Raw genomic sequence first — 18,816 nt, 5'->3', positions numbered from 1 at the left:
CAAACTGTGTTTGGTTGATTAGACCATTTCTAAAGCTCAAATGTAGGTGCTTCACCACACATTTGGACATGCACACACGCGCACACACACACACTCACACACACGTATAACGAAATAGCTAGCTAGATAATTTATGACTTTACCTCCAAATCCTGCTGCAGGATTGAAAGTCCATATATGCTACGCTTCTGCAACCTACTTCTGGCCCACAATCTCTGTCTGCGCTTTGCGGCTTTTTCCTTTTCAGGGCACAGAAAAGCACCAACAAAAAGCCGAGATGCATAGGCGGCGCTATCAATAGGCTAGGGGAAGCTTAGCTTCCCCTAGATTGTCACAGAAAATAAAATAAAAATCATCACAAATAATAAAATGGAAAATTTAGATTTAGATTTAGAATTTTCGGTCGTATTTGACTGGTTACCTGCGTCATTACGTAGGTTTAAATGTGTCAGCATGTGTCATGCAGCGGCCGTAGAAACCACTGGCCATCTCGTTGTATTTCAGAGGAGAGGCAGCGAGTGTGGTGCTTTGCCTCTGTACGCCGAGGGAGGCTGAGGCTACGCAGCCTCACTGCCTCACTCTACTGAGTGTGAGCGGTGTCATGTTCGTGTTCCAAGGATGAGGCCGTGTTGATAGCAAGTAACTTAGTTTAATGTCTCACGTTCTCAACAACATACATGTGGCTCTATGCAGTCTTGCTCTACTCCGTTATATGGTACGGTAAGCTGACTACTAACCAGTACTGCCGCCTAGCGGTCAAACATGTAATAACATCCAATCATAACATCCCCCCTTTTCTAAGGTAAAATGCATTAACATGAATTATCATTAGCTGTGTCAGTTATTTTAACCATAACACATAAGCTGTATAAACAGTTTATCAGATTGCATAACTCATATCTAAGCCATCACTAGACCATTTAGAACACATTCACAACATCAATCAATATACATTTTGTTCAACATCTTTAACATGCATATTGAATTGTCTTTGTTTATAAGTTCAGTCTATCAGGCTTTCTGATTTCTCTTGTGGACCTTCTTAACTCAGGTTCGCTTGGAGTAGGTGTGTGAGAGTCAGTGTTACAGTCCATAGCAGGTGTGGGAGTTACCTGAGATTCACCACAAGTTACACTGAGCTCACCAACAGTCCCTTGAGGAGTCTTTAATAGACTGCGACGATTGCGTCTGAGGATTTGTCCATCATCAGTTTTCACTGTGTACGATCGTGGAGCAACTTCTTGCAGGACAGTTGCTTTTGTACTCCATCCATCAGCATCCTCAATCCTGACTGTGTCGTTGGTAGTCAGTGGAGGGAGATGCTTGGTTGTTCTGTCATAGAATGACTTTTGCATCATTTTCTGTTGTCGTAGCTTATGTTCAATCTTTGAGTGATTCTTTTGCTTTAATTTGTCGTTTTGATGACTCGGCAAAGTTGTTCGTAGCTTCCTCTTCATCAGCAGTTCAGCTGGTGATAGGCCGCACTGAAGAGGTGATGCTCTGTAGCTCAATAAAGCCAGATAGGGATCCGAGTCACTGTCAGCTGCTTTCTTTAGGAGTTGCTTGAGAATGTGAACTCCTTTTTCAGCTTGCCCGTTTGACTGTGCATAGTGTGGGCTTGACGTCACATGCTTGAAATCATATTGCTCTGCAAACTTCTGCCATTCTTTGCTGCTGAAGCAGGGGCCATTGTCGCTCACCACGGTGTGTGGGATGCCATGCCTGGCGAAGATAGATTTAGCATGTGTTATGACACAAGTTGATGTTGAGCTTGTTAGTAGCGCCATCTCAGGGAAGTTTGAGTAGTAATCCATTACCACTAAATAGTCTTTACCTCTGAGATGAAACAAGTCCATTCCTACTTTGTGCCATGGTGCTGTTGGCACCTCAGCTACCACCATAGGCTCTTTGCTCTGCTTGTTCCTGTGTTTCTGGCATGTTTCACATTTACTTATAAGTGTTTCAATGTCTTTGTTCAGTCCGGGCCAGAAAACCGTGTCTCTCGCCCTCCTTTTGCACTTTTCGATGCCGAGATGGCCTTCATGTATCCTGTGCAACATGTCCATTCTCAAAGCCCGTGGAATAACAATCCTGCCCTTTTTCAACAGCAGACCATCCACAGTACTAAGCTCACCTCTGACATGGTAAAATTGTGGACATGAACCAGCTGGCCATCCCTCATCCATGTTCTTCATGACATGCTGTAGCTCAGCATCCTTTGCTGTGGCCTCAGCTATTTGTCTTGACTTTGTGTCCGACACAGGCAGTGTAGCCGACACTATGTTCACGTGACACTGTATGTCTTCGTCTGTTTCACTCACACTGTCGCCTGTAGTTGCTCTGGATAGGGCATCAGCAAGGACTAGGTGTTTACCTGGAGTATATATCAGTTCAAAATCATACCTTTGCATCTTCATCATTAACCGCTGAATCCGTGGAGACATTTCATTCAGATTCTTTTTGATGATGGCGACCAGCGGTCGATGATCAGTTTCGACTGTGAAAGACGGCAGGCCGTACACGTAGCTATGAAACCGCTCCAAACCATACGCCAGTCCCAAACATTCTTTTTCGATCTGAGCGTATCGGCATTCAGTTTTTGTCATAGCCCGAGATGCATAGGCTACCGGTTTCCAGTGCTCACCCTCAGCCTGGAGTAGAACGGCACCAATACCATCTTTGGAAGCATCTGTAGACACTTTTATCCTCTTCGTGTGGTCATAAAATGACAACACAGGTGCTGTGCTCAGTGTGTCCTTGAGTTTTTGCCACTCATGCTCATGTTTCACTGTCCATTTAAACTCACAGTCCCTGTGCAGAAGCTCTCGTATGCATGATGTCTTTGCTGTCAGATTGGGAATGAATTTACCTATGAAATTCACCATCCCCATGATGCGTAGCACCCCTGTCTTGTCTGTGGGCCTTGGCATGTTCTGTATTGCATGTATTTTGTCTTTATCTGGTTGGACACCACGTGCAGACAGCTTGTCTCCCAGGAAGAGGATCTCTTGAACGCCAAACTCACATTTACTCTTGTTGAGTTTCAGTCCATACTTCTGTATGCGTTCCATAACTCTGTTCAGCCTCTCATTGTGCTCTTGGGCTGTGGAACCCCATATGATGATGTCATCAATGTAGACTCGAACTCCATCCAAGCCCTCGATGATCTGCTCCATCGCTCTGTGAAATATTTCAGGTGCTGACTTGATTCCAAAAGGCAGTCTGAGAAAGCAGTGTCTGCCGAAGGGCGTATTAAAGGTACAGTACTTGGTGCTGCTTTCATCCAGTTTCAGCTGCCAGAAGCCTTGTGAGGCGTCAAGCTTTGTGAAGTAGTTGGCACCTGACATTTCACTGATGATCTCTTCACGTGTAGGTATTTGATAATGTTCACGCTTTATGCTCTCATTTAAGTCTTTAGGGTCCATACATATTCTCAACTCACCATTCTTTTTCTTTGTGATGACCAATGAGTTGACCCAGTCTGTAGGCTCATTAACCTTTTTGATCACTCCTAGCATGATCATTCTGTCGAGTTCTTTCTTTAGGCAGTCTTTCAGTGGCGCCGGAACTCTGCGTGCTGCATGCACAACTGGTTGGGCTCCTTCTTTCAACTGTATTTTATATGTGAAGGGCAAAACACCAAAACCCTTGAAAACATCTGAAAAGTTCTGAACAATTGTGTCCATAGAGTCATTTGTTGGGTTTATGGTTGGAACGATGCGATACACTCTTTTCACAAGCCCCAGTTCTTCACAGGCTCTGTCACCAAGAAGTGATTCACGTCCCTCATTCACAACAAAGAAGAATAGGTGGTGCACTTTTCCTTTAACTGTGACATTCAACCTGCATGTGCCCAAACATTTGATTGGCCGCCCATTGTAGTCTTTCAGTCCAGATTCTTTTCTTTTTATTTGTGGCTTATTTTTCATTGCCTTCACATCACACATGCTTATGAGATTTGCTTTCGCACCAGTGTCCAATCTCATGGTGACTACAGTCCCATTTATCATTAGAGGAGCTATCCACTTATCTTCTGTAGTGACATCATTTACATTGTCTGGTTTATTTATTTGTTCACTTTCACAATTCACCATTCCAACAAAGAACGTGTCACTTAGATCAGGCTCGTCTATTAAGTTTACAGTTTTTCCTTTTTTCCACTCTTTCCGTTTGGAGAAGCATTGTTTAGCAAAATGATTCTTGCCTTGGCAAGTAGAGCATTGCTTACCAAACGCTGGACACTGTCTAGGCTTGTGCTGTGAGCCGCAGCGCTTGCAGTTTATCATCACGTCCTCCTGCTGTGCAGGCCGGGTCTGTGTGCGCCGTCTCCACTGATACGACACTGCTCCAACCGCTGCCGCGCTGTCGCTCTGCGCCGAGGCAACTGCAGACATCTCGCTGAACGTCCTCACGTGCCTTTGGGACAGCTCACTGGCCTGGCAGATCTTAATGGCACCTGCCAGCGTCAGCTCCATCTCCCGTAGTAGCCTCTCTCTGACCTTTTTATCCTCCACGCCGTATACAATCTGGTCCCGGACCATGGAGTCCGTCAGCATTGCGAAGTTGCAGGACTGCGCCTTTAGCCGCAAGTCCGTCAGGAAGCTATCGAAGGGCTCATGCTGCAGCTGTGTACGAGACCGAAACACGTACCTCTCGTACGTCTCGTTCTTCTTCGGAGAACAGTGAGCATCAAACTTGCTAAGCACTACATCCAACTTTTCATTATCTTCAGGACTGTCAAACACGAACGTGTTAAATACTTCTATGGCCTGTGGCCCTGCTATTGTTAGCAGCAGCGCTACCTTTCTTGCTTCCGGCTTTGCCTCAAGTCCCATAGCAGCAACATACAGGTGAAACTGTTGTTTGAAGGTGCGCCAGTTCTCGTCGACATTCCCCGTCAGTTTCAAACTTTCCGGTGATTTTAAATCCATGTCGCCCATTCGAGTTTACTCCTGGTACCATGTCATGTTCGTGTTCCAAGGATGAGGCCGTGTTGATAGCAAGTAACTTAGTTTAATGTCTCACGTTCTCAACAACATACATGTGGCTCTATGCAGTCTTGCTCTACTCCGTTATATGGTACGGTAAGCTGACTACTAACCAGTACTGCCGCCTAGCGGTCAAACATGTAATAACATCCTATCATAACAAGCGGCACATACGTTCACGTTGCTTTCGTGAATTGTAAACAAACAGTCGCCCCCTCGGTTTTAGCTTCCAGCAGTCTGGCGGGTAATTCAACAGCAGTGATGGATAACTGTACCGGAGAGGCTCAACAACTGCATGAGCTTCATTTGAGGAATAAACGGCAGCTTTTACCTGACGGACCGACGCCTGAGCTACGGTAGTTAACAGCTAACAGGTTACGTACTTTCTCTTCCCTCCCTCTCTTTTTTATACACGCACACACACAGCCTGTCATATCTGTTGTAAACCTTGTAATAACAGCTTGTTGAGTACAGTTAACACTATTGTTGCTTCGGTTTGAGTGTGGATTCATTGTTAACGGTTTGTTGTGTAATGTGAGCGGTGGTCATCGCGTCCTGATGAGTTGGGTTTTAATAACCGCTGATGGCGTGGATTGTGATGAGAAGGTGTTGCACATATTTTAAGACTTATCTGTGCAAACCATTGTGCAAAACCTGTTTGTTGTGACTTTTTGCGTGATAAGATGATTTGCCGAATTCTTCTTCCATTCCTGCAGCCTTTTGTCTCAATGTTAACGACGGCAAAATGTCGAGATATTTTATTACTTTATGAAAATAAATGTCTGTGAGTTAAAAAGATGTGGGCTACGCATTTCTGATTTGATTTGGCTTTTCGTGCATTTGGTGAAACACATATAAGTAACAGGAGAGAGAGAGAGAGACGAGGAGAGAGAGGGGTCCACTGGGTGAGCTAGATTAACTTTTAACGGGAGAGAGAGAGGCGCACCGCGCTGTCAAAGCTCGTCTCAGCAGAAATTATGTGTGCTTTCAATATAGACACGAACGAGTCATTCAGAAATAATTTCCAACTCTATGTATGTTAGTGTTATTTTTTTCCTAAGTAGTGGCCCATCCAAAATTACTGTGGCCCGTCCAAAATTGAAATCCTGTCACCTGACACCTGTGTGAGCGCACATTCTCAGCGATGCAGCGGGTGCGCAACTGGATGAGGACAACTATGGCACAGCAGATACTGTCAACTGTGTCGCTTCTGTACACCGAGAGCAATAACTACGGTAAAAGGATTTAACCCTGAAGAAATAGTTGAGAAATATGACACAAACGCCCCGTGGCGTATGCTAAGAACATTGATTAATTGATTATGGGCTACTACATCAGCAAAAATTATTTTATTATGTGTAAAGCACTTTGGGTTGCATGTCCATGTATGAAAAGTGCTATATAAATAAAGTTTGATTTGATTTGATATAGAGTGATTGAGCAGTATCTTTATTTTTTTCCAAATCCTCCATTATTTAATACAGTTGTAAATAGTAAGAGAAATACTGTTGCAGGTGACTTGTGATGAATGCAAAATAATCTCTCTTGCAATGTACCCAAACGCCTGAACACTTCTTTCCTTTCTTCTTGTCTGTAACAACATCTATGTCCCGTCTGTCCATCCTGGTATGGGTGAGGGATCCCTCTCCTGTTGCTCACCCTGAGCTTTCTCCTGGTTTTCCCTGTTAAAGGGGTTTTCCATGGAGTTTTTCCTCAGTGGGTGAGGGTCTAAGGGCAGAGGATGTTGTTATGACGCCATGTAAAGCCCTTTGATCTCCTTGTACTCTTTTGCAGCTCATCTTTCAAAATATCTGTTGTTGCAAGATTGCCGTTCTAGGAAGCCTGTACTGCCTCAGTAATACATGATCCGGCAGTCGGAGAGGATCCATTCTGTCCCTCATCTGGGTTTTCTTCCCCAGTGCATTGAGAATATACTATGTATTGAAGTGCACTACCCCCTTATGGACATGGTAGGCAATGGCATTGTCTGATAGATGAGTTATAACGCCAATGTTAAAGGGATAGTTCACCCAAAATTGAAATTTCACTCATTATCTACTCCCCCTCATGTGGACTAAGGGCTGGGAGAAGTTTCAGAGTCCTCCGTGGCTTCTCTGAGTTACAGGGGGTCTCGGCGTAGCAGTGCATGTCCATATAACGGTTGCAAATGGATACCAACTGTCTTCGTAACAAATTTGACGAACCGGGAAGAGGAGCTTCTGCTACAAAACAAGCTTGAAATATAGACTTATTTAATTTTTTCGGAACAATTTCGCATTTCTAGGCTTCAATACAAGACGGACATTACATACGAGCAGCATGGAGGTATTTGGATGTTTTTTGGTGTGTCTTTTTGTTGTGAAGACAGTTGGTATCCATTTGCAACCGTTATATGGACATGCACTGCTACACCGAGACCCCCTGTAACTCAGAGAAGCCACGGAGGACTCTGAAACTTCTCCCACATGAGGGGGAGTAGATAATGAGTGTAATTTCAATTTTGGGTGAACTATCCCTTCAAGACTCACAGTGGGCTCAAATTAAATTTTCTTTCCTGAACACCTTCAAGGTGCTGGGGGTGGAAGGAGTCATAATGCAGCAGGGAGTTACAATCTGTGGGTTTTCTGTATGAGGTAGCGGAAATGCACGCACATCCATAAACAACACTGTGCAGGTGCAGAGCTAAAAAATAAGACTGAAAAAAATGAAGATATTGGTCTTACACATCCTATTTGTTATATAAAGTTATCCACCGCTCCATATTGATTTTTCGCCGGCTTCGTTGTCAACAAACCCACATGGCCAGACGGGGAGAGGAGGGGAGAGGAGGGGAGGGGCGGGGGGGACAGCGACAGCGGAAAAGCGACCAGACTTGCATAGTTTGTTCATTTTAAAACATATATTTATTGAAATGTGGTGATATCTGATGACCCGCGGCCACCGGTGACGACTCTCTGACCAATCAGCAGTCACATACACGTCACATTTTAGTACCGCTTCAGCCGTTTTGGAACCGCGGCTGAGCAGCTACTAAAAAAATAGTACCGGGTACCAGATTCCAGGTACTTTTACGTAATGGAAACGCAAAAAGGCCGAGTCGAGTCGAGTCGAGTCGAGTCGAGCCGGTACCATGTAGAAACGCGGCTCATATGTACTTATTATTGGTCTTATGTACTTATTATTGGTCTTATGTAGGCTACTATTTTTCAATTAGACAGTGTTCCATTTACTGTACTTAGGTATAGGTACACTGTCATGTGTGTTTACATACAAGAGGCGCCTCTTTGTAGCAGGTCTGATACAGTATGACGGGTTTTCCTGATGTTTGATGTATCCAGACTGCTTCAAGTGTGTTACATTTTTGATGTTATGGTGTTTTGATGTGTTATTGTTCCCTAGCACATCTAACATTCACTAGGTGAATGTCTTATACAGTATAAGACATTCAAATATAGTATAAGTTTTTATTCATGGTCAGGCAGTTGACACTGTTCAACAGTACAAGTACCTGGGCACTATCATCAACAGCAACCTCTCATTTGAGGCTAACACTGATGCCATTTGCACAAAGGCCCACCAACGCATGTATTTTTATCGAAAGCTGAGAAGTTTTAATGTAGACACCACTTTTATGAAGATATTTTATTCTTGTTTTATCGAGTCTATTTTAACCTTCTCTTTCATCTGTTGGTTTGGGTCCCTCACTGCTAAAGATAAAAAAAAGGCTCAGTAGCACAGTGAGGATGTGTGGCAGGATTGCAGGGACAAGCTTGGAGGAGCTCTCTGTTTTGTACAGAGCCAGGGCGACTAGGAGAGCAAAGATGATCCTGTCCGACCCTGTTCACCCGCTGGCCTCCCATTACAGGCTCCTGCCGTCTGGCCGCCGGTACATGGTACCCAGGCTAAGAACTAACACATTCAGGAATACTTTTGTGCCGATTACTATTGGTTTTATAAATCAGCCACTGTGAGCCTGCCCCCCTCCCCCTCGAGGCACTGGTGCCCAGAGTCTTAATGTTTGTGATTGAAATGCACTTGTTTCGTTTTGTATTTGACTTGTTTGTGTTTTTGTGTTGTTCTGCCTGTCGCACAACAAATTGCCCCCTCTGGAGATAATAACGTTTTCTGAACTGAACTGAACTGAACTAAGACATATTTGAGTGTGTATACTGCATCGTAAACATTTTCTCTATTTTTCTATTGTCTCCAATCAATGTGGAAGTGGCATCAGCTGTGTGATCATGTGACCACTCACCCTTTAAAGATGGCGTCTCCCATTATTGTGTATGACCTGAGGAAGAGCAATAGCTCGAAACGTTGTCAATATTAAATTATACTTATAGGAGCCCTTGCAGTGTGCAAGCTTTTCTTCATTTTTTTCTGTATAAGGTAGCATGTAATTTGTTGTCAGCCCCTTTATAAATAGATAAATCTAGGAAACTGATCTTGTCTTTGGAGTAGCTACTCTATAAACAAATTGATGTTCTCGTTGGTGTTGTTCAGGTATTTGTGAAAGTCAATCAGATAAGTATGACACCCTTTAAACAGGAGGAAAATGTCGTCAATGAATCGTACATACAATTTGATGTGGTCTCTAAAAAGATTCTTTTCTTTTCTTTGAAAATGAACTCTGACTCCCAGAGTCCCAAATAAAGACAGGCATATTCTGGGCCCTTGCATTGTTTAAACAATCTGTCTTGAAACAAAAACACATTATTATTCAACACCCATTCAGTTAGTTCTAATAAGAAACCAGTAGGGGGCACCTCATCCTCTCTGTCTGAGAGGTAGTGATACTCTGAGGCCATCTCAATGATCAATATTAGTGCAAGTGCCTCAACATCCATCGTAACCATATAGTCCCAACAAACATCGAACACCTGGTCTTATTTATTTAAAACATCTGTGGTATCTTTGACATGAAGGTAATTTCTGAACATATGGTTTAAAAAAATAATCAATATATTGAGATGCCGGTTCTGTTATAGTTCCATTTGCTGCCACAGGATTTTATAGGGTTTTTATTCTGTAGCTAATAAGTCTCCTTTTATTGTCAATCTGAATTTACAGGGAACACACAGTGAAAATTAAAAAAAAGTTGTGGGCTTTCCTTTGAAAATTCGTTTGGGGAAATCAGTTTTGGAAGGTCACCTTTATTTAAAACGTCCTTAAACGCTGTTAGGCCTTTTAACATCTAATATCTAGTGTACATGCATTGTAGCCTATGTAGCCTATATATTTTTCTAAGTGGAGAATATAATAGATCAAAGGCTCAATAATAATAATAATATATATAAAAAAGATTTTTTTTTTTTTTTTTTTTTTAAATACCAACACAAACACAACTCATTCTACTGAATGAGACACTGATGAGGTCATCACCTGAACCGCATCTGGTTTTATAGGAAGATTATAAAAACCACTGCTGGATTAAACATTGACATTATCCCACAAAAACTGATTTATAAACTAAAAAATATATATTTTCTTTTCTTGACAATGTATCAAAAATCAAGAGTAGGCCTGATCTACGAAGCCGCTCAATAAAGGCTTATATAACTGAGAAAACCTTGGGCACAGGCTGGTGAAACCTGGCCGGAGGGGTGTGATGTTTAGCCTACTGTACGTCAGAACCGTGACCGTCATTCCTGTAACAAACACTTAACGCTCATTGGCTTTTGTGAAGTTCTGCCGCATGGCCTGAACCACTGCAGACACCGCAGGGTTGTCTGTAGCTTTTCTAGATTTGCACTTTCGTCTGCGTTGTAATAAAACAGTCAGATGGGCTACACTGACCACAAAATAAATTAACTTTATATATTACATTCCTATAGCCTGTCAATTGTGAGTCAACTTACAAAGCGTGACGTGATCCCATCTTGAATATTTCATGGTCTAGTCCTCTGTAGCCGGGCGGGCGGGGCTATGGGCGGGGCACCGTGACTCACCACCGGAAGAATGATGCAACGTTGCTGACGTCACTCCCAGAAGTACACGGGGTAAATTACCGGTGTGAGGGTTTCTTTCCGCGTGTTATATTCTGTCTTCTGAATGGTGATGACTTGACTCCCTCACCGTCCATCTTTTCTTTCTAGACTCCCGAACAGAACAGAACAGAACGGAACAGAACGGAACGGAACGGAACGGAACAGAACAGAACAGAAGAGTCGGCTAAATGATGAATCCAGCTCGGCGGCGCTGCTCGTCTCTGTTGAACCAGCTGTGTGTGTCCTCTTCCTCTCGGACTGGACCCTTCTCAACGGGAGCTGTCTCCAACCCGACCGGACAACACTCTGGAGTAGGAGAGAGGACAGTCGCTGGGACGTCCAAACTGAAGCTGAGCGGAACTTCCATCAATGGTGGAACATCAGGTAAACTAAGCTGCTAAAGGATACTGGGCTATAAGCTACTACCAGAGATGGACAGAGTACTCCACCCCAGTACTTGAGTAAGAGTACAAATACTAGGCTACTTGTCAAAATGTACTCCGTTCCAAGTAAAAGTAGCTCAGTCAACATGTTACTGAGTAAAAAAGTACTTGCTTTTAAAGGTACTTAAGTATCCAAAAGTACATGCTTTTAAATGTACTTTAAGTCAAAATCAAGTCAAGAGTAAATTTCTTATTCTTCACATCAATGAATGACTCTAATTGTTTGTAAATGAATGTAAGGAGCTTTTAACTCTTGTTAGTGAGAATGAACTCTTTGAAAGCAGCTGCACTGATGTGCTGCTTTTAGGGGTTAGGGTTTCCTTCTTTGACAAACACAGCTTGTGTCCAATAGGATTTTAGAAAAAAAAAGAGCAGACCTGAAAGTAACGAGTACTTTTCAGCCTTCCTAGATATTAAGTAAAAATATTTGTCTTGGAAATGTATTCAAGTAAGAGTAATAAGTACCAAAGAAATCTAGGCTAATACTCAAGTAAAATTCTCTGGATATGTAGGCTATTTAAGTAGCCTACAGTACTCAAGTCAGGGCCGTTGCTAAGAATTCTGGCCCCCCTGAAAGAATACTAAAGTGGGCCCCTGCCCCCTGACTTTTCCACTTTTTTTCGTAGACTACGGATGTATTATCATTTCTTATTCAGCCTACTTTGTTTTGATGCTAATGCAGCATTACTATGAGTATTAGTCAGGGTCTTAAATGCAGAATAATTCAGTCATACAAAGATTAGACTACTGGAGTTTTTATGGGTCCTACTGGGCGCTGGGCCCCTAGAATTATCATCACCTTTCTCCCCTATACAACGGCCCTGACTCAAGTAAATTTACTCCGTTACTGTCCACCACTGCCTACTACTCATAAAACAAGTCGAGTCGACGGGACACTCCACAAACTATTAAGGGGAGACACTACAGGTGAAGAGGGTAAAAATGTTAACTAACAGATATCACCATGAAACTTCCCAAGTTTATCACTGACATTAGGCTAAGACAAATATTTTTGTATTACAAGTATTGTCAAAGTTTAAATATGTAAATGAGACAATACCTAATGAAGTATGCCCTAATTTGCATACAGAACTGGAATCTGAACACTGAATAAAGCCACTTTCAAAATTCTAGTTTTATTTTGTTGACATCTTAGAGTCAGAAGTTTTTACAGCGGGGATTTTGGATATCTCTTTGTATCACTCTGTAAATGAGAAAATACTGTCACCAGCCCTAAAAAAGAAAAATCAAATTTTTATACCCTTTTTTTTTTACTTTTCTGAAAGAATACATGTTAAGGAAGAAAAATAGCCCAAAATCTCAAAATTGATCAGTGCATGAAAAAACAGTGTTTTTGCCTGTGGTGTCACGCCTTAATTCTAACGGCTCTAGTTGTTGTTTGAGCTTGTAGAGCAGATACACAGGTCCCTTCAGAAGTCTTTCCACCCTACGGACAAACCCATCAGTTAAACTGTGTGTATTTACAATAGTGTTTTTCTTTTTTTTTTTTGCGAACAGACCCCTTATCTGCCCATCCTTTGACCTTTCATCCAAATTATTATTGTATATTATATAAATATTATTGTAGCCTATTTCTTGGAGCTATAGGTGGCGCTATTCATTATCACTAGCACATAGGCTAGTCTACTCTCTCTCTAAGGTGGTGACAGGATGATCTAGGTGTCCTAGGTCCTAGGTCCTAGCAACCTCCACTTCCTGTCATTAAGAACCATGCCACTGCACTCTTCTAGTCTTGTAGCATTAAAGGGATAGTAGCATTTTTTTAAGTGGGGTTGTATGATCTACAAATAGCCCCTAAGTACTTTAATTGCAGTAGAAGACTCTCTGCACTCCTCCTGTTAGCAACGCCATCCCATAGCCCTGCCCAGAGATTTACAACATACAGTGTTGTGAACAGACCCAAAGAAACGGCCTATTTTCACGGCCTAAAAGAGGTTTTACCTGAAAAAAAATACACAGTTCCATTGTTCGCTATAATATAATTTTTCCAGCCCCTCAAAGTGCAGGAGAAACCCAGTTTTTATTTGGACCTAACCAACTGCTGATCGGCGGGCGCTAACCCTGGGCGGAGGGATACGTGAGTTGGTTAGGTCCAAATAAAAACTGTGTTTTTCCTGCACTTTGAAGGGCTGGAAAAAATTATATTATAGTGAACAATGGAACTGTGTATTTTTTTCAGGTAAAACCTCTTTTAGGCCGTGAAAATAGGCCGTTTCTTTGGGTCTGTTCACAACACTGTATGTTGTAAATCTCTGGGCAGGGCTATGGGCTGGCGTTGCTAACGGGAGGAGTGCAGAGAGTCTTCTACTGCAATTAAAGTACTTAGGGGCTATTTGGAGATCATACAACCCCACTTTAAAAAAATGCTACTATCCCTTTAATGCTCCTCTTCTTGATGATGGACTCATAGGGCTGTGTGGAGAGCAAAGGGCAGGACGTGGTGTTCAGAGGGTTATATTTTGCTTATTATTTGCCTCTACACCAACAGTTGTCATTATTGTATCATTGATAAAAGAGCAGCAGACTCTATGAGTAACATGTTTTTAAGGCCAAAAAGCAGAGTGAGCAGAACTTCAGCCAAAGATGAGCATTAAAACAATAGTTTAGTAGCACTAGGTGGAAGATAAAATAACCTGACAGCACTGGTTTCTGTAAGTAGGCCTCTAATTCTAAAGGCTAATAAAGTCTTAATTTAACCCCACAGGTAACAGGATTACTCAGGCTGAGTTAGATAACCATCCACTAAAGACAACGGTCAAGAGAGTCCACATCCCTTACATCATCAAAGCAAGCATTTAATATTAACAGACCTGTTTAATGCAGGCTCTAGAAAAGCAGATGCTCTCTGTAGATGATTATTCATTTTAGATGTGTGTCATACTTAACCACCTTCATAGTGGTCCATCGTTGTAAATGTATTAAAATACAAATCAATATTTCACTCACTTTTTTTTTTTTACCCTGTAGCACCTGGTTTACTATGTCTCTATAATTCAATGAGCCTACATGAGCTTTCCCACAGCGGAGGGAGTGACTGGAATTTGATCTGTGTGTGTGTAGTCAGCACACAGCCTGGCTTATTATTAAATAGACGATGAAAACAGTTTGACATGAACATTTAGTTCTGGATTGGAAAGAACATGGACATGTTCCTGTTTTTGTTGACTTACTGTCCTCTGTGTGTGTGTCACTGGTGCTTGATGATGATGTAACCTCAGACTGTCTGACGTGGTCTTGCTATGATCACAGTGGTGAACGTACTGTAGATCTTTATTGTTTAATGGCTCCAATGGCAGGGGCATAGGGGGATAAAGAACAAACACATAGGACAAGGATCCATTTCCTATTTATTTTTATTATTATTATTATTATTATTATTATTTTTTTTTACATATTTTGATCTTTGTTTCTCAGGTGACTGGCTGTACAGATGAGTGTTTATGGGATGTAATCTAAAAACTCAAACACCATCACAACTCTGAAAATATCTGATTTTTTTGCAAAATTCTTTGCAAAATTCTGGGAATTTTCAAAGTTGGAAACTTAATGGGAATAAATGGGAATAAATTCGAAATTTACAAAATTGAAGGTTGGCCCTTAACAGGGAACTTAAATATAGTTGGTGAAAATATATTGTAGCATAATCTTGGCTCAAACAACCAGATTTAATGCAAGTACTTGAATATCTATGTTATTCCTCAATCACATGCAGCAAAATCTGTTGAAATGTCATGTTTTTAATTGTATTATTTTGCATGGATGTGTGCTTATGACTAAACTAAATATTCACATGATACAGTTTGTTTAAATTAGCCCCAATTTTCAGTTTATTTCCACAAATTCCCATAAATTCCCATGATTCCCATAATTCCCATGGAAAGTTTCCAATTTGGAATATTTCCAAAATTCCCCAGCTTAACTTCCCATGGAAAGTTTCAATTTTTCAATTTTCCGCCCCTTTGCAACCCTAATTATGGATATTGGATTATATTTCATTTCTGATTTGGTTTACATTAAAAAAAAAAGACGATTACGTGTCCCGTCATTCTGAGACAAAGTTTGTGTTTAGTGCCAATTAGCCTACCAAATGTTAGCATGTTATCAGGCCTACTAAGAAGATGAACATGTTGAACCCTGATTCCAAACATGAACATTGTTGTAGTGGAGTCTGAATAACACACAGTGATTTGCATCAACATCATTCAGTGGCTTATTCCCCTTTACTGACCAGACATGTCTCTCACTTGTCTCCTCTCCTGCAGTTTGTCCAATGGGTGGCAGCAGTAACCGGCTGTTTGGTAAGATGGCCCAGTTGCTGAACAGCTCCTCCTTGGCCCAGCCAGACCTGTACCCAGACCAGGGACCAGACCAGGACCTGGCAGAAGCAGCAGACCCAGACCAGCTGCTCAAACAGTGTGAGGATGCTCTGCAGAGACGACCGGCCCGGCCGCACCGGGAGCTGGTCTATCCCAGCGGCGCAGCGCCCCGTCACCATAACAACCCCTCTATACGGGTCATGCAGTGGAACATACTCGCACAAGGTAGAGATCTGTTCTAGTATTCAGCTGTGTCTGCGTGTCTACGTTCTGCTTCACCAACCTGTAAATACTAAATATTGTCTGGTTTTTCATATTTCAATTTTAGGCTCAGATCACAAATACCAAATGGAAAAGCAGGCAGCAGGTCCGTGTACTTCGCGGCCCAGCAGGACTCCCGTTTTTCCATTTTGTATTTTTGATCTGAGCCTAAAATTGAAACAACATTTTTTCGTTTTATGTGTTCGATTAAAAAAACAAAAAACAAAATAATCTGTCACTTTTTCATTTTTGGATTTTTGATTTCCAATTGAAAATGGAAAGAAGGAATGATACACGGATTGAAAACGAATGTGTCTGTTTGGTTCCAGCTCTTGGAGAAGGGAAGGACGACTTTGTCCGCTGTCCACTGGACGCTCTCAACTGGCAGGAAAGGAAGTACTTGATTCTGGAGGAGATCCTCACCCACCGCCCCGACATCCTGTGTCTTCAGGAAGTGGACCACTACTACGACACCTTTCAGCCAATCATGGCCAGTCTGGGTTATAACGGGAGTTTCCTAGCAAAGCCGTGGTCTCCCTGTCTGGATGTGGAGCAGAACAACGGTCCTGACGGCTGTGCTCTCTTTTATCTCGACTCCCGCTTCTCCCACCAGGCCACGGTCCACACGCGGCTGTCGGACCGGACGCTGCCCACCAACCAGGTGGCCATCATTCAGACGCTGAAGTGCCGGTCCACGGGCCGGCAGCTGTGTGTGGCCGTGACGCATTTAAAAGCTTGTAACGGGTGGGAGAGGCTGCGGAGTTCGCAGGGCGCCGACCTGCTGCAGAGATTACACAGCATCACCTCGCGGGCCGGCGGTCCGAGCGAAGCGGCAGCAGCATCCATCACACCTTTAGTAGTGTGCGGGGACTTTAACGCAGAACCCTCAGAGGACGTTTACAAACGCTTCAGCTCCTCCGACCTCGGCCTGAACTCCGCCTACACCTCGCTGAGCTCCGACGGACGGACGGAGCCGGCCTACACCACGTGGAAGATCCGCCCCTCCGGAGAGAGCTGCAGCACGCTGGACTACATCTGGTATTCCCACGACGCCCTGAGCGTGGACTGTCTGTTGGACATTCCTACTGAAGAGCAGATAGGCCCAGACCGCCTCCCCTCCTACCACTACCCCTCTGACCATCTATCACTGCTGTGTGACATCAGTTTCAGGGAGGAACCTCATAGGTTGATGTAAGCTTGTATCACAGGGACTCTGGACCAATAGGAAGACTCAAGGAGGAGAACATGTTTCAAGCAAAGTCATAGCAAAAGTGAATAATTGTGTCACTGCCTGTATATGGCGAGCCATTTGAACATTTAAAGCCAGACTGGATATGTGTTGTAGATATCTGTAATTCAGTTTTGCCTCTAGTCAAAAAGAACATTTCAGATATCTGCAACTACATTCTTCCTAGGACAAATGACGTCACTTTAGCCATTCATGTGTATGGGGTTTGTCATTACAGATATCTACAATTCAGTTGCAGCTATCCGCTATGTGAATTACAGATATCTGTAACTGAATTACGACTAGTACTAATTCCAGTTTGAGATATCTACAATTTGATTCTGACTCGTCATAATTCCAGTTCAAGATATCTTTAATTCACCTCAATTAAAGATATCTACATGTCCCTTTTCGGATATCTTAAAGAGACAACGAGGAGTTTGTTATAAAAAAGTCTCACGTTAATGTGGATGAATCTACGTTACCACTTGTTAATGGCTCCATTTTCGATAAATATATCGTTATTTTGTTATTTTAATTAATGGTGGGCGAGCCGACCAGCATTTCCTTACTTTCGGTTTCACGGACGCTCATGAGAATAACGCCGCCGAATCGCCGTTTATGGTCGGAACTACGACAGTAACTGAACCTCTTTGAACCTCTGACTTTAATTCTTGATTCTTGCGCCGGTCAAAGAATTTCACGGTGCGCGGAGGCTCATAAATGTAGTGTGAAAACGCTTCGCTTTTCCAAAACTCCTCGTTGTCCCTTTAAATTAAGTTTTGACTAGTCAAAATGACGTTGTAGATATCTCAAACTGGAATTCATACTAGTCGTAATTTAGTTACAGATATCCGTAATTCACATAGTGGATATCTGCAACTGAATTGTAGATATCTGTAATGACAAACCCCATACACATGAATGTTAAAGTGACATCATTTGTCAAAGGAAGAATGTAGTTGTAGATCTGAAATTACAATTGTGGATAGGAAGAATGTAGTTGCAGATATCTGAAACGTTCTTTTTGACTCGGCAAAACTGAATGACAGATATCTTGAATAAAAATCCAACTATTCAAAATGTAATTACGACTAGTCAGAAAGACGTTGTTGATATCTACAATGTTAATTCCGGATAGTCAAACTTAGCTTTTAAATGTTAAATCCGCTTGCCATACCTGTATCATTAAAGGCATAAGACATAATGAGAACATAAAACTGTTAAGAAATGAATGGGCCCATTTTTGGATGCTCCAAAGTTTCTTTTGGCTGTAGCCTTTCTATGTTGCATAGAAGTCACATTTCCAGGCGACATCAGGCTGGTGGAAGATCTCCTGTAGTCTGCATTCTGTAGTAGGTGTAGACCTACTGCAAAATGAAAGTAGTTAGTAAGCTGAATCCCGTACAAAGCATCTCCTCTGATTTTGAGACTAAATGTTATTTTGTACATTGTCCCTGATGCAAATAAACGTATTAAATTAAACTAAACTAAAGCTTAAAATGCACTGTATACAGCATTGGAACATGTTGCTGGAGAACAGGTCCCAATGTGATTTTTTTTAATGACAGA

General features: G+C 42.3%; 1 protein-coding gene across 1 annotated transcript; it reads left to right on the top strand.

Annotated features, from left to right (window-relative positions):
• Window positions 1-11,011: 11,011 nt before the first annotated feature.
• On the top strand, window positions 11,012-17,368 carry LOC310992132 (nocturnin-like). The gene is made up of 3 exons (XM_083980135.1): window positions 11,012-11,359; window positions 15,702-15,980; window positions 16,346-17,368. The coding sequence occupies exons 1-3, from the start codon at window positions 11,164-11,166 to the stop codon at window positions 17,209-17,211; spliced, it is 1,341 nt and encodes a 446-aa protein (XP_083836261.1). The 5' UTR covers window positions 11,012-11,163; the 3' UTR covers window positions 17,212-17,368.
• The last annotated feature ends 1,448 nt before the right edge of the window (window positions 17,369-18,816 follow it).

Source organism: Trachurus trachurus (genome assembly GCF_905171665.1).
Source record: "Trachurus trachurus genome assembly, chromosome: 10".
Classification (NCBI taxonomy): Eukaryota; Metazoa; Chordata; class Actinopteri; order Carangiformes; family Carangidae; genus Trachurus; species Trachurus trachurus.
The sequence above is the reverse complement of the archived record's forward strand: the minus strand, read 5'-3'. Positions and strand labels throughout refer to the sequence as shown.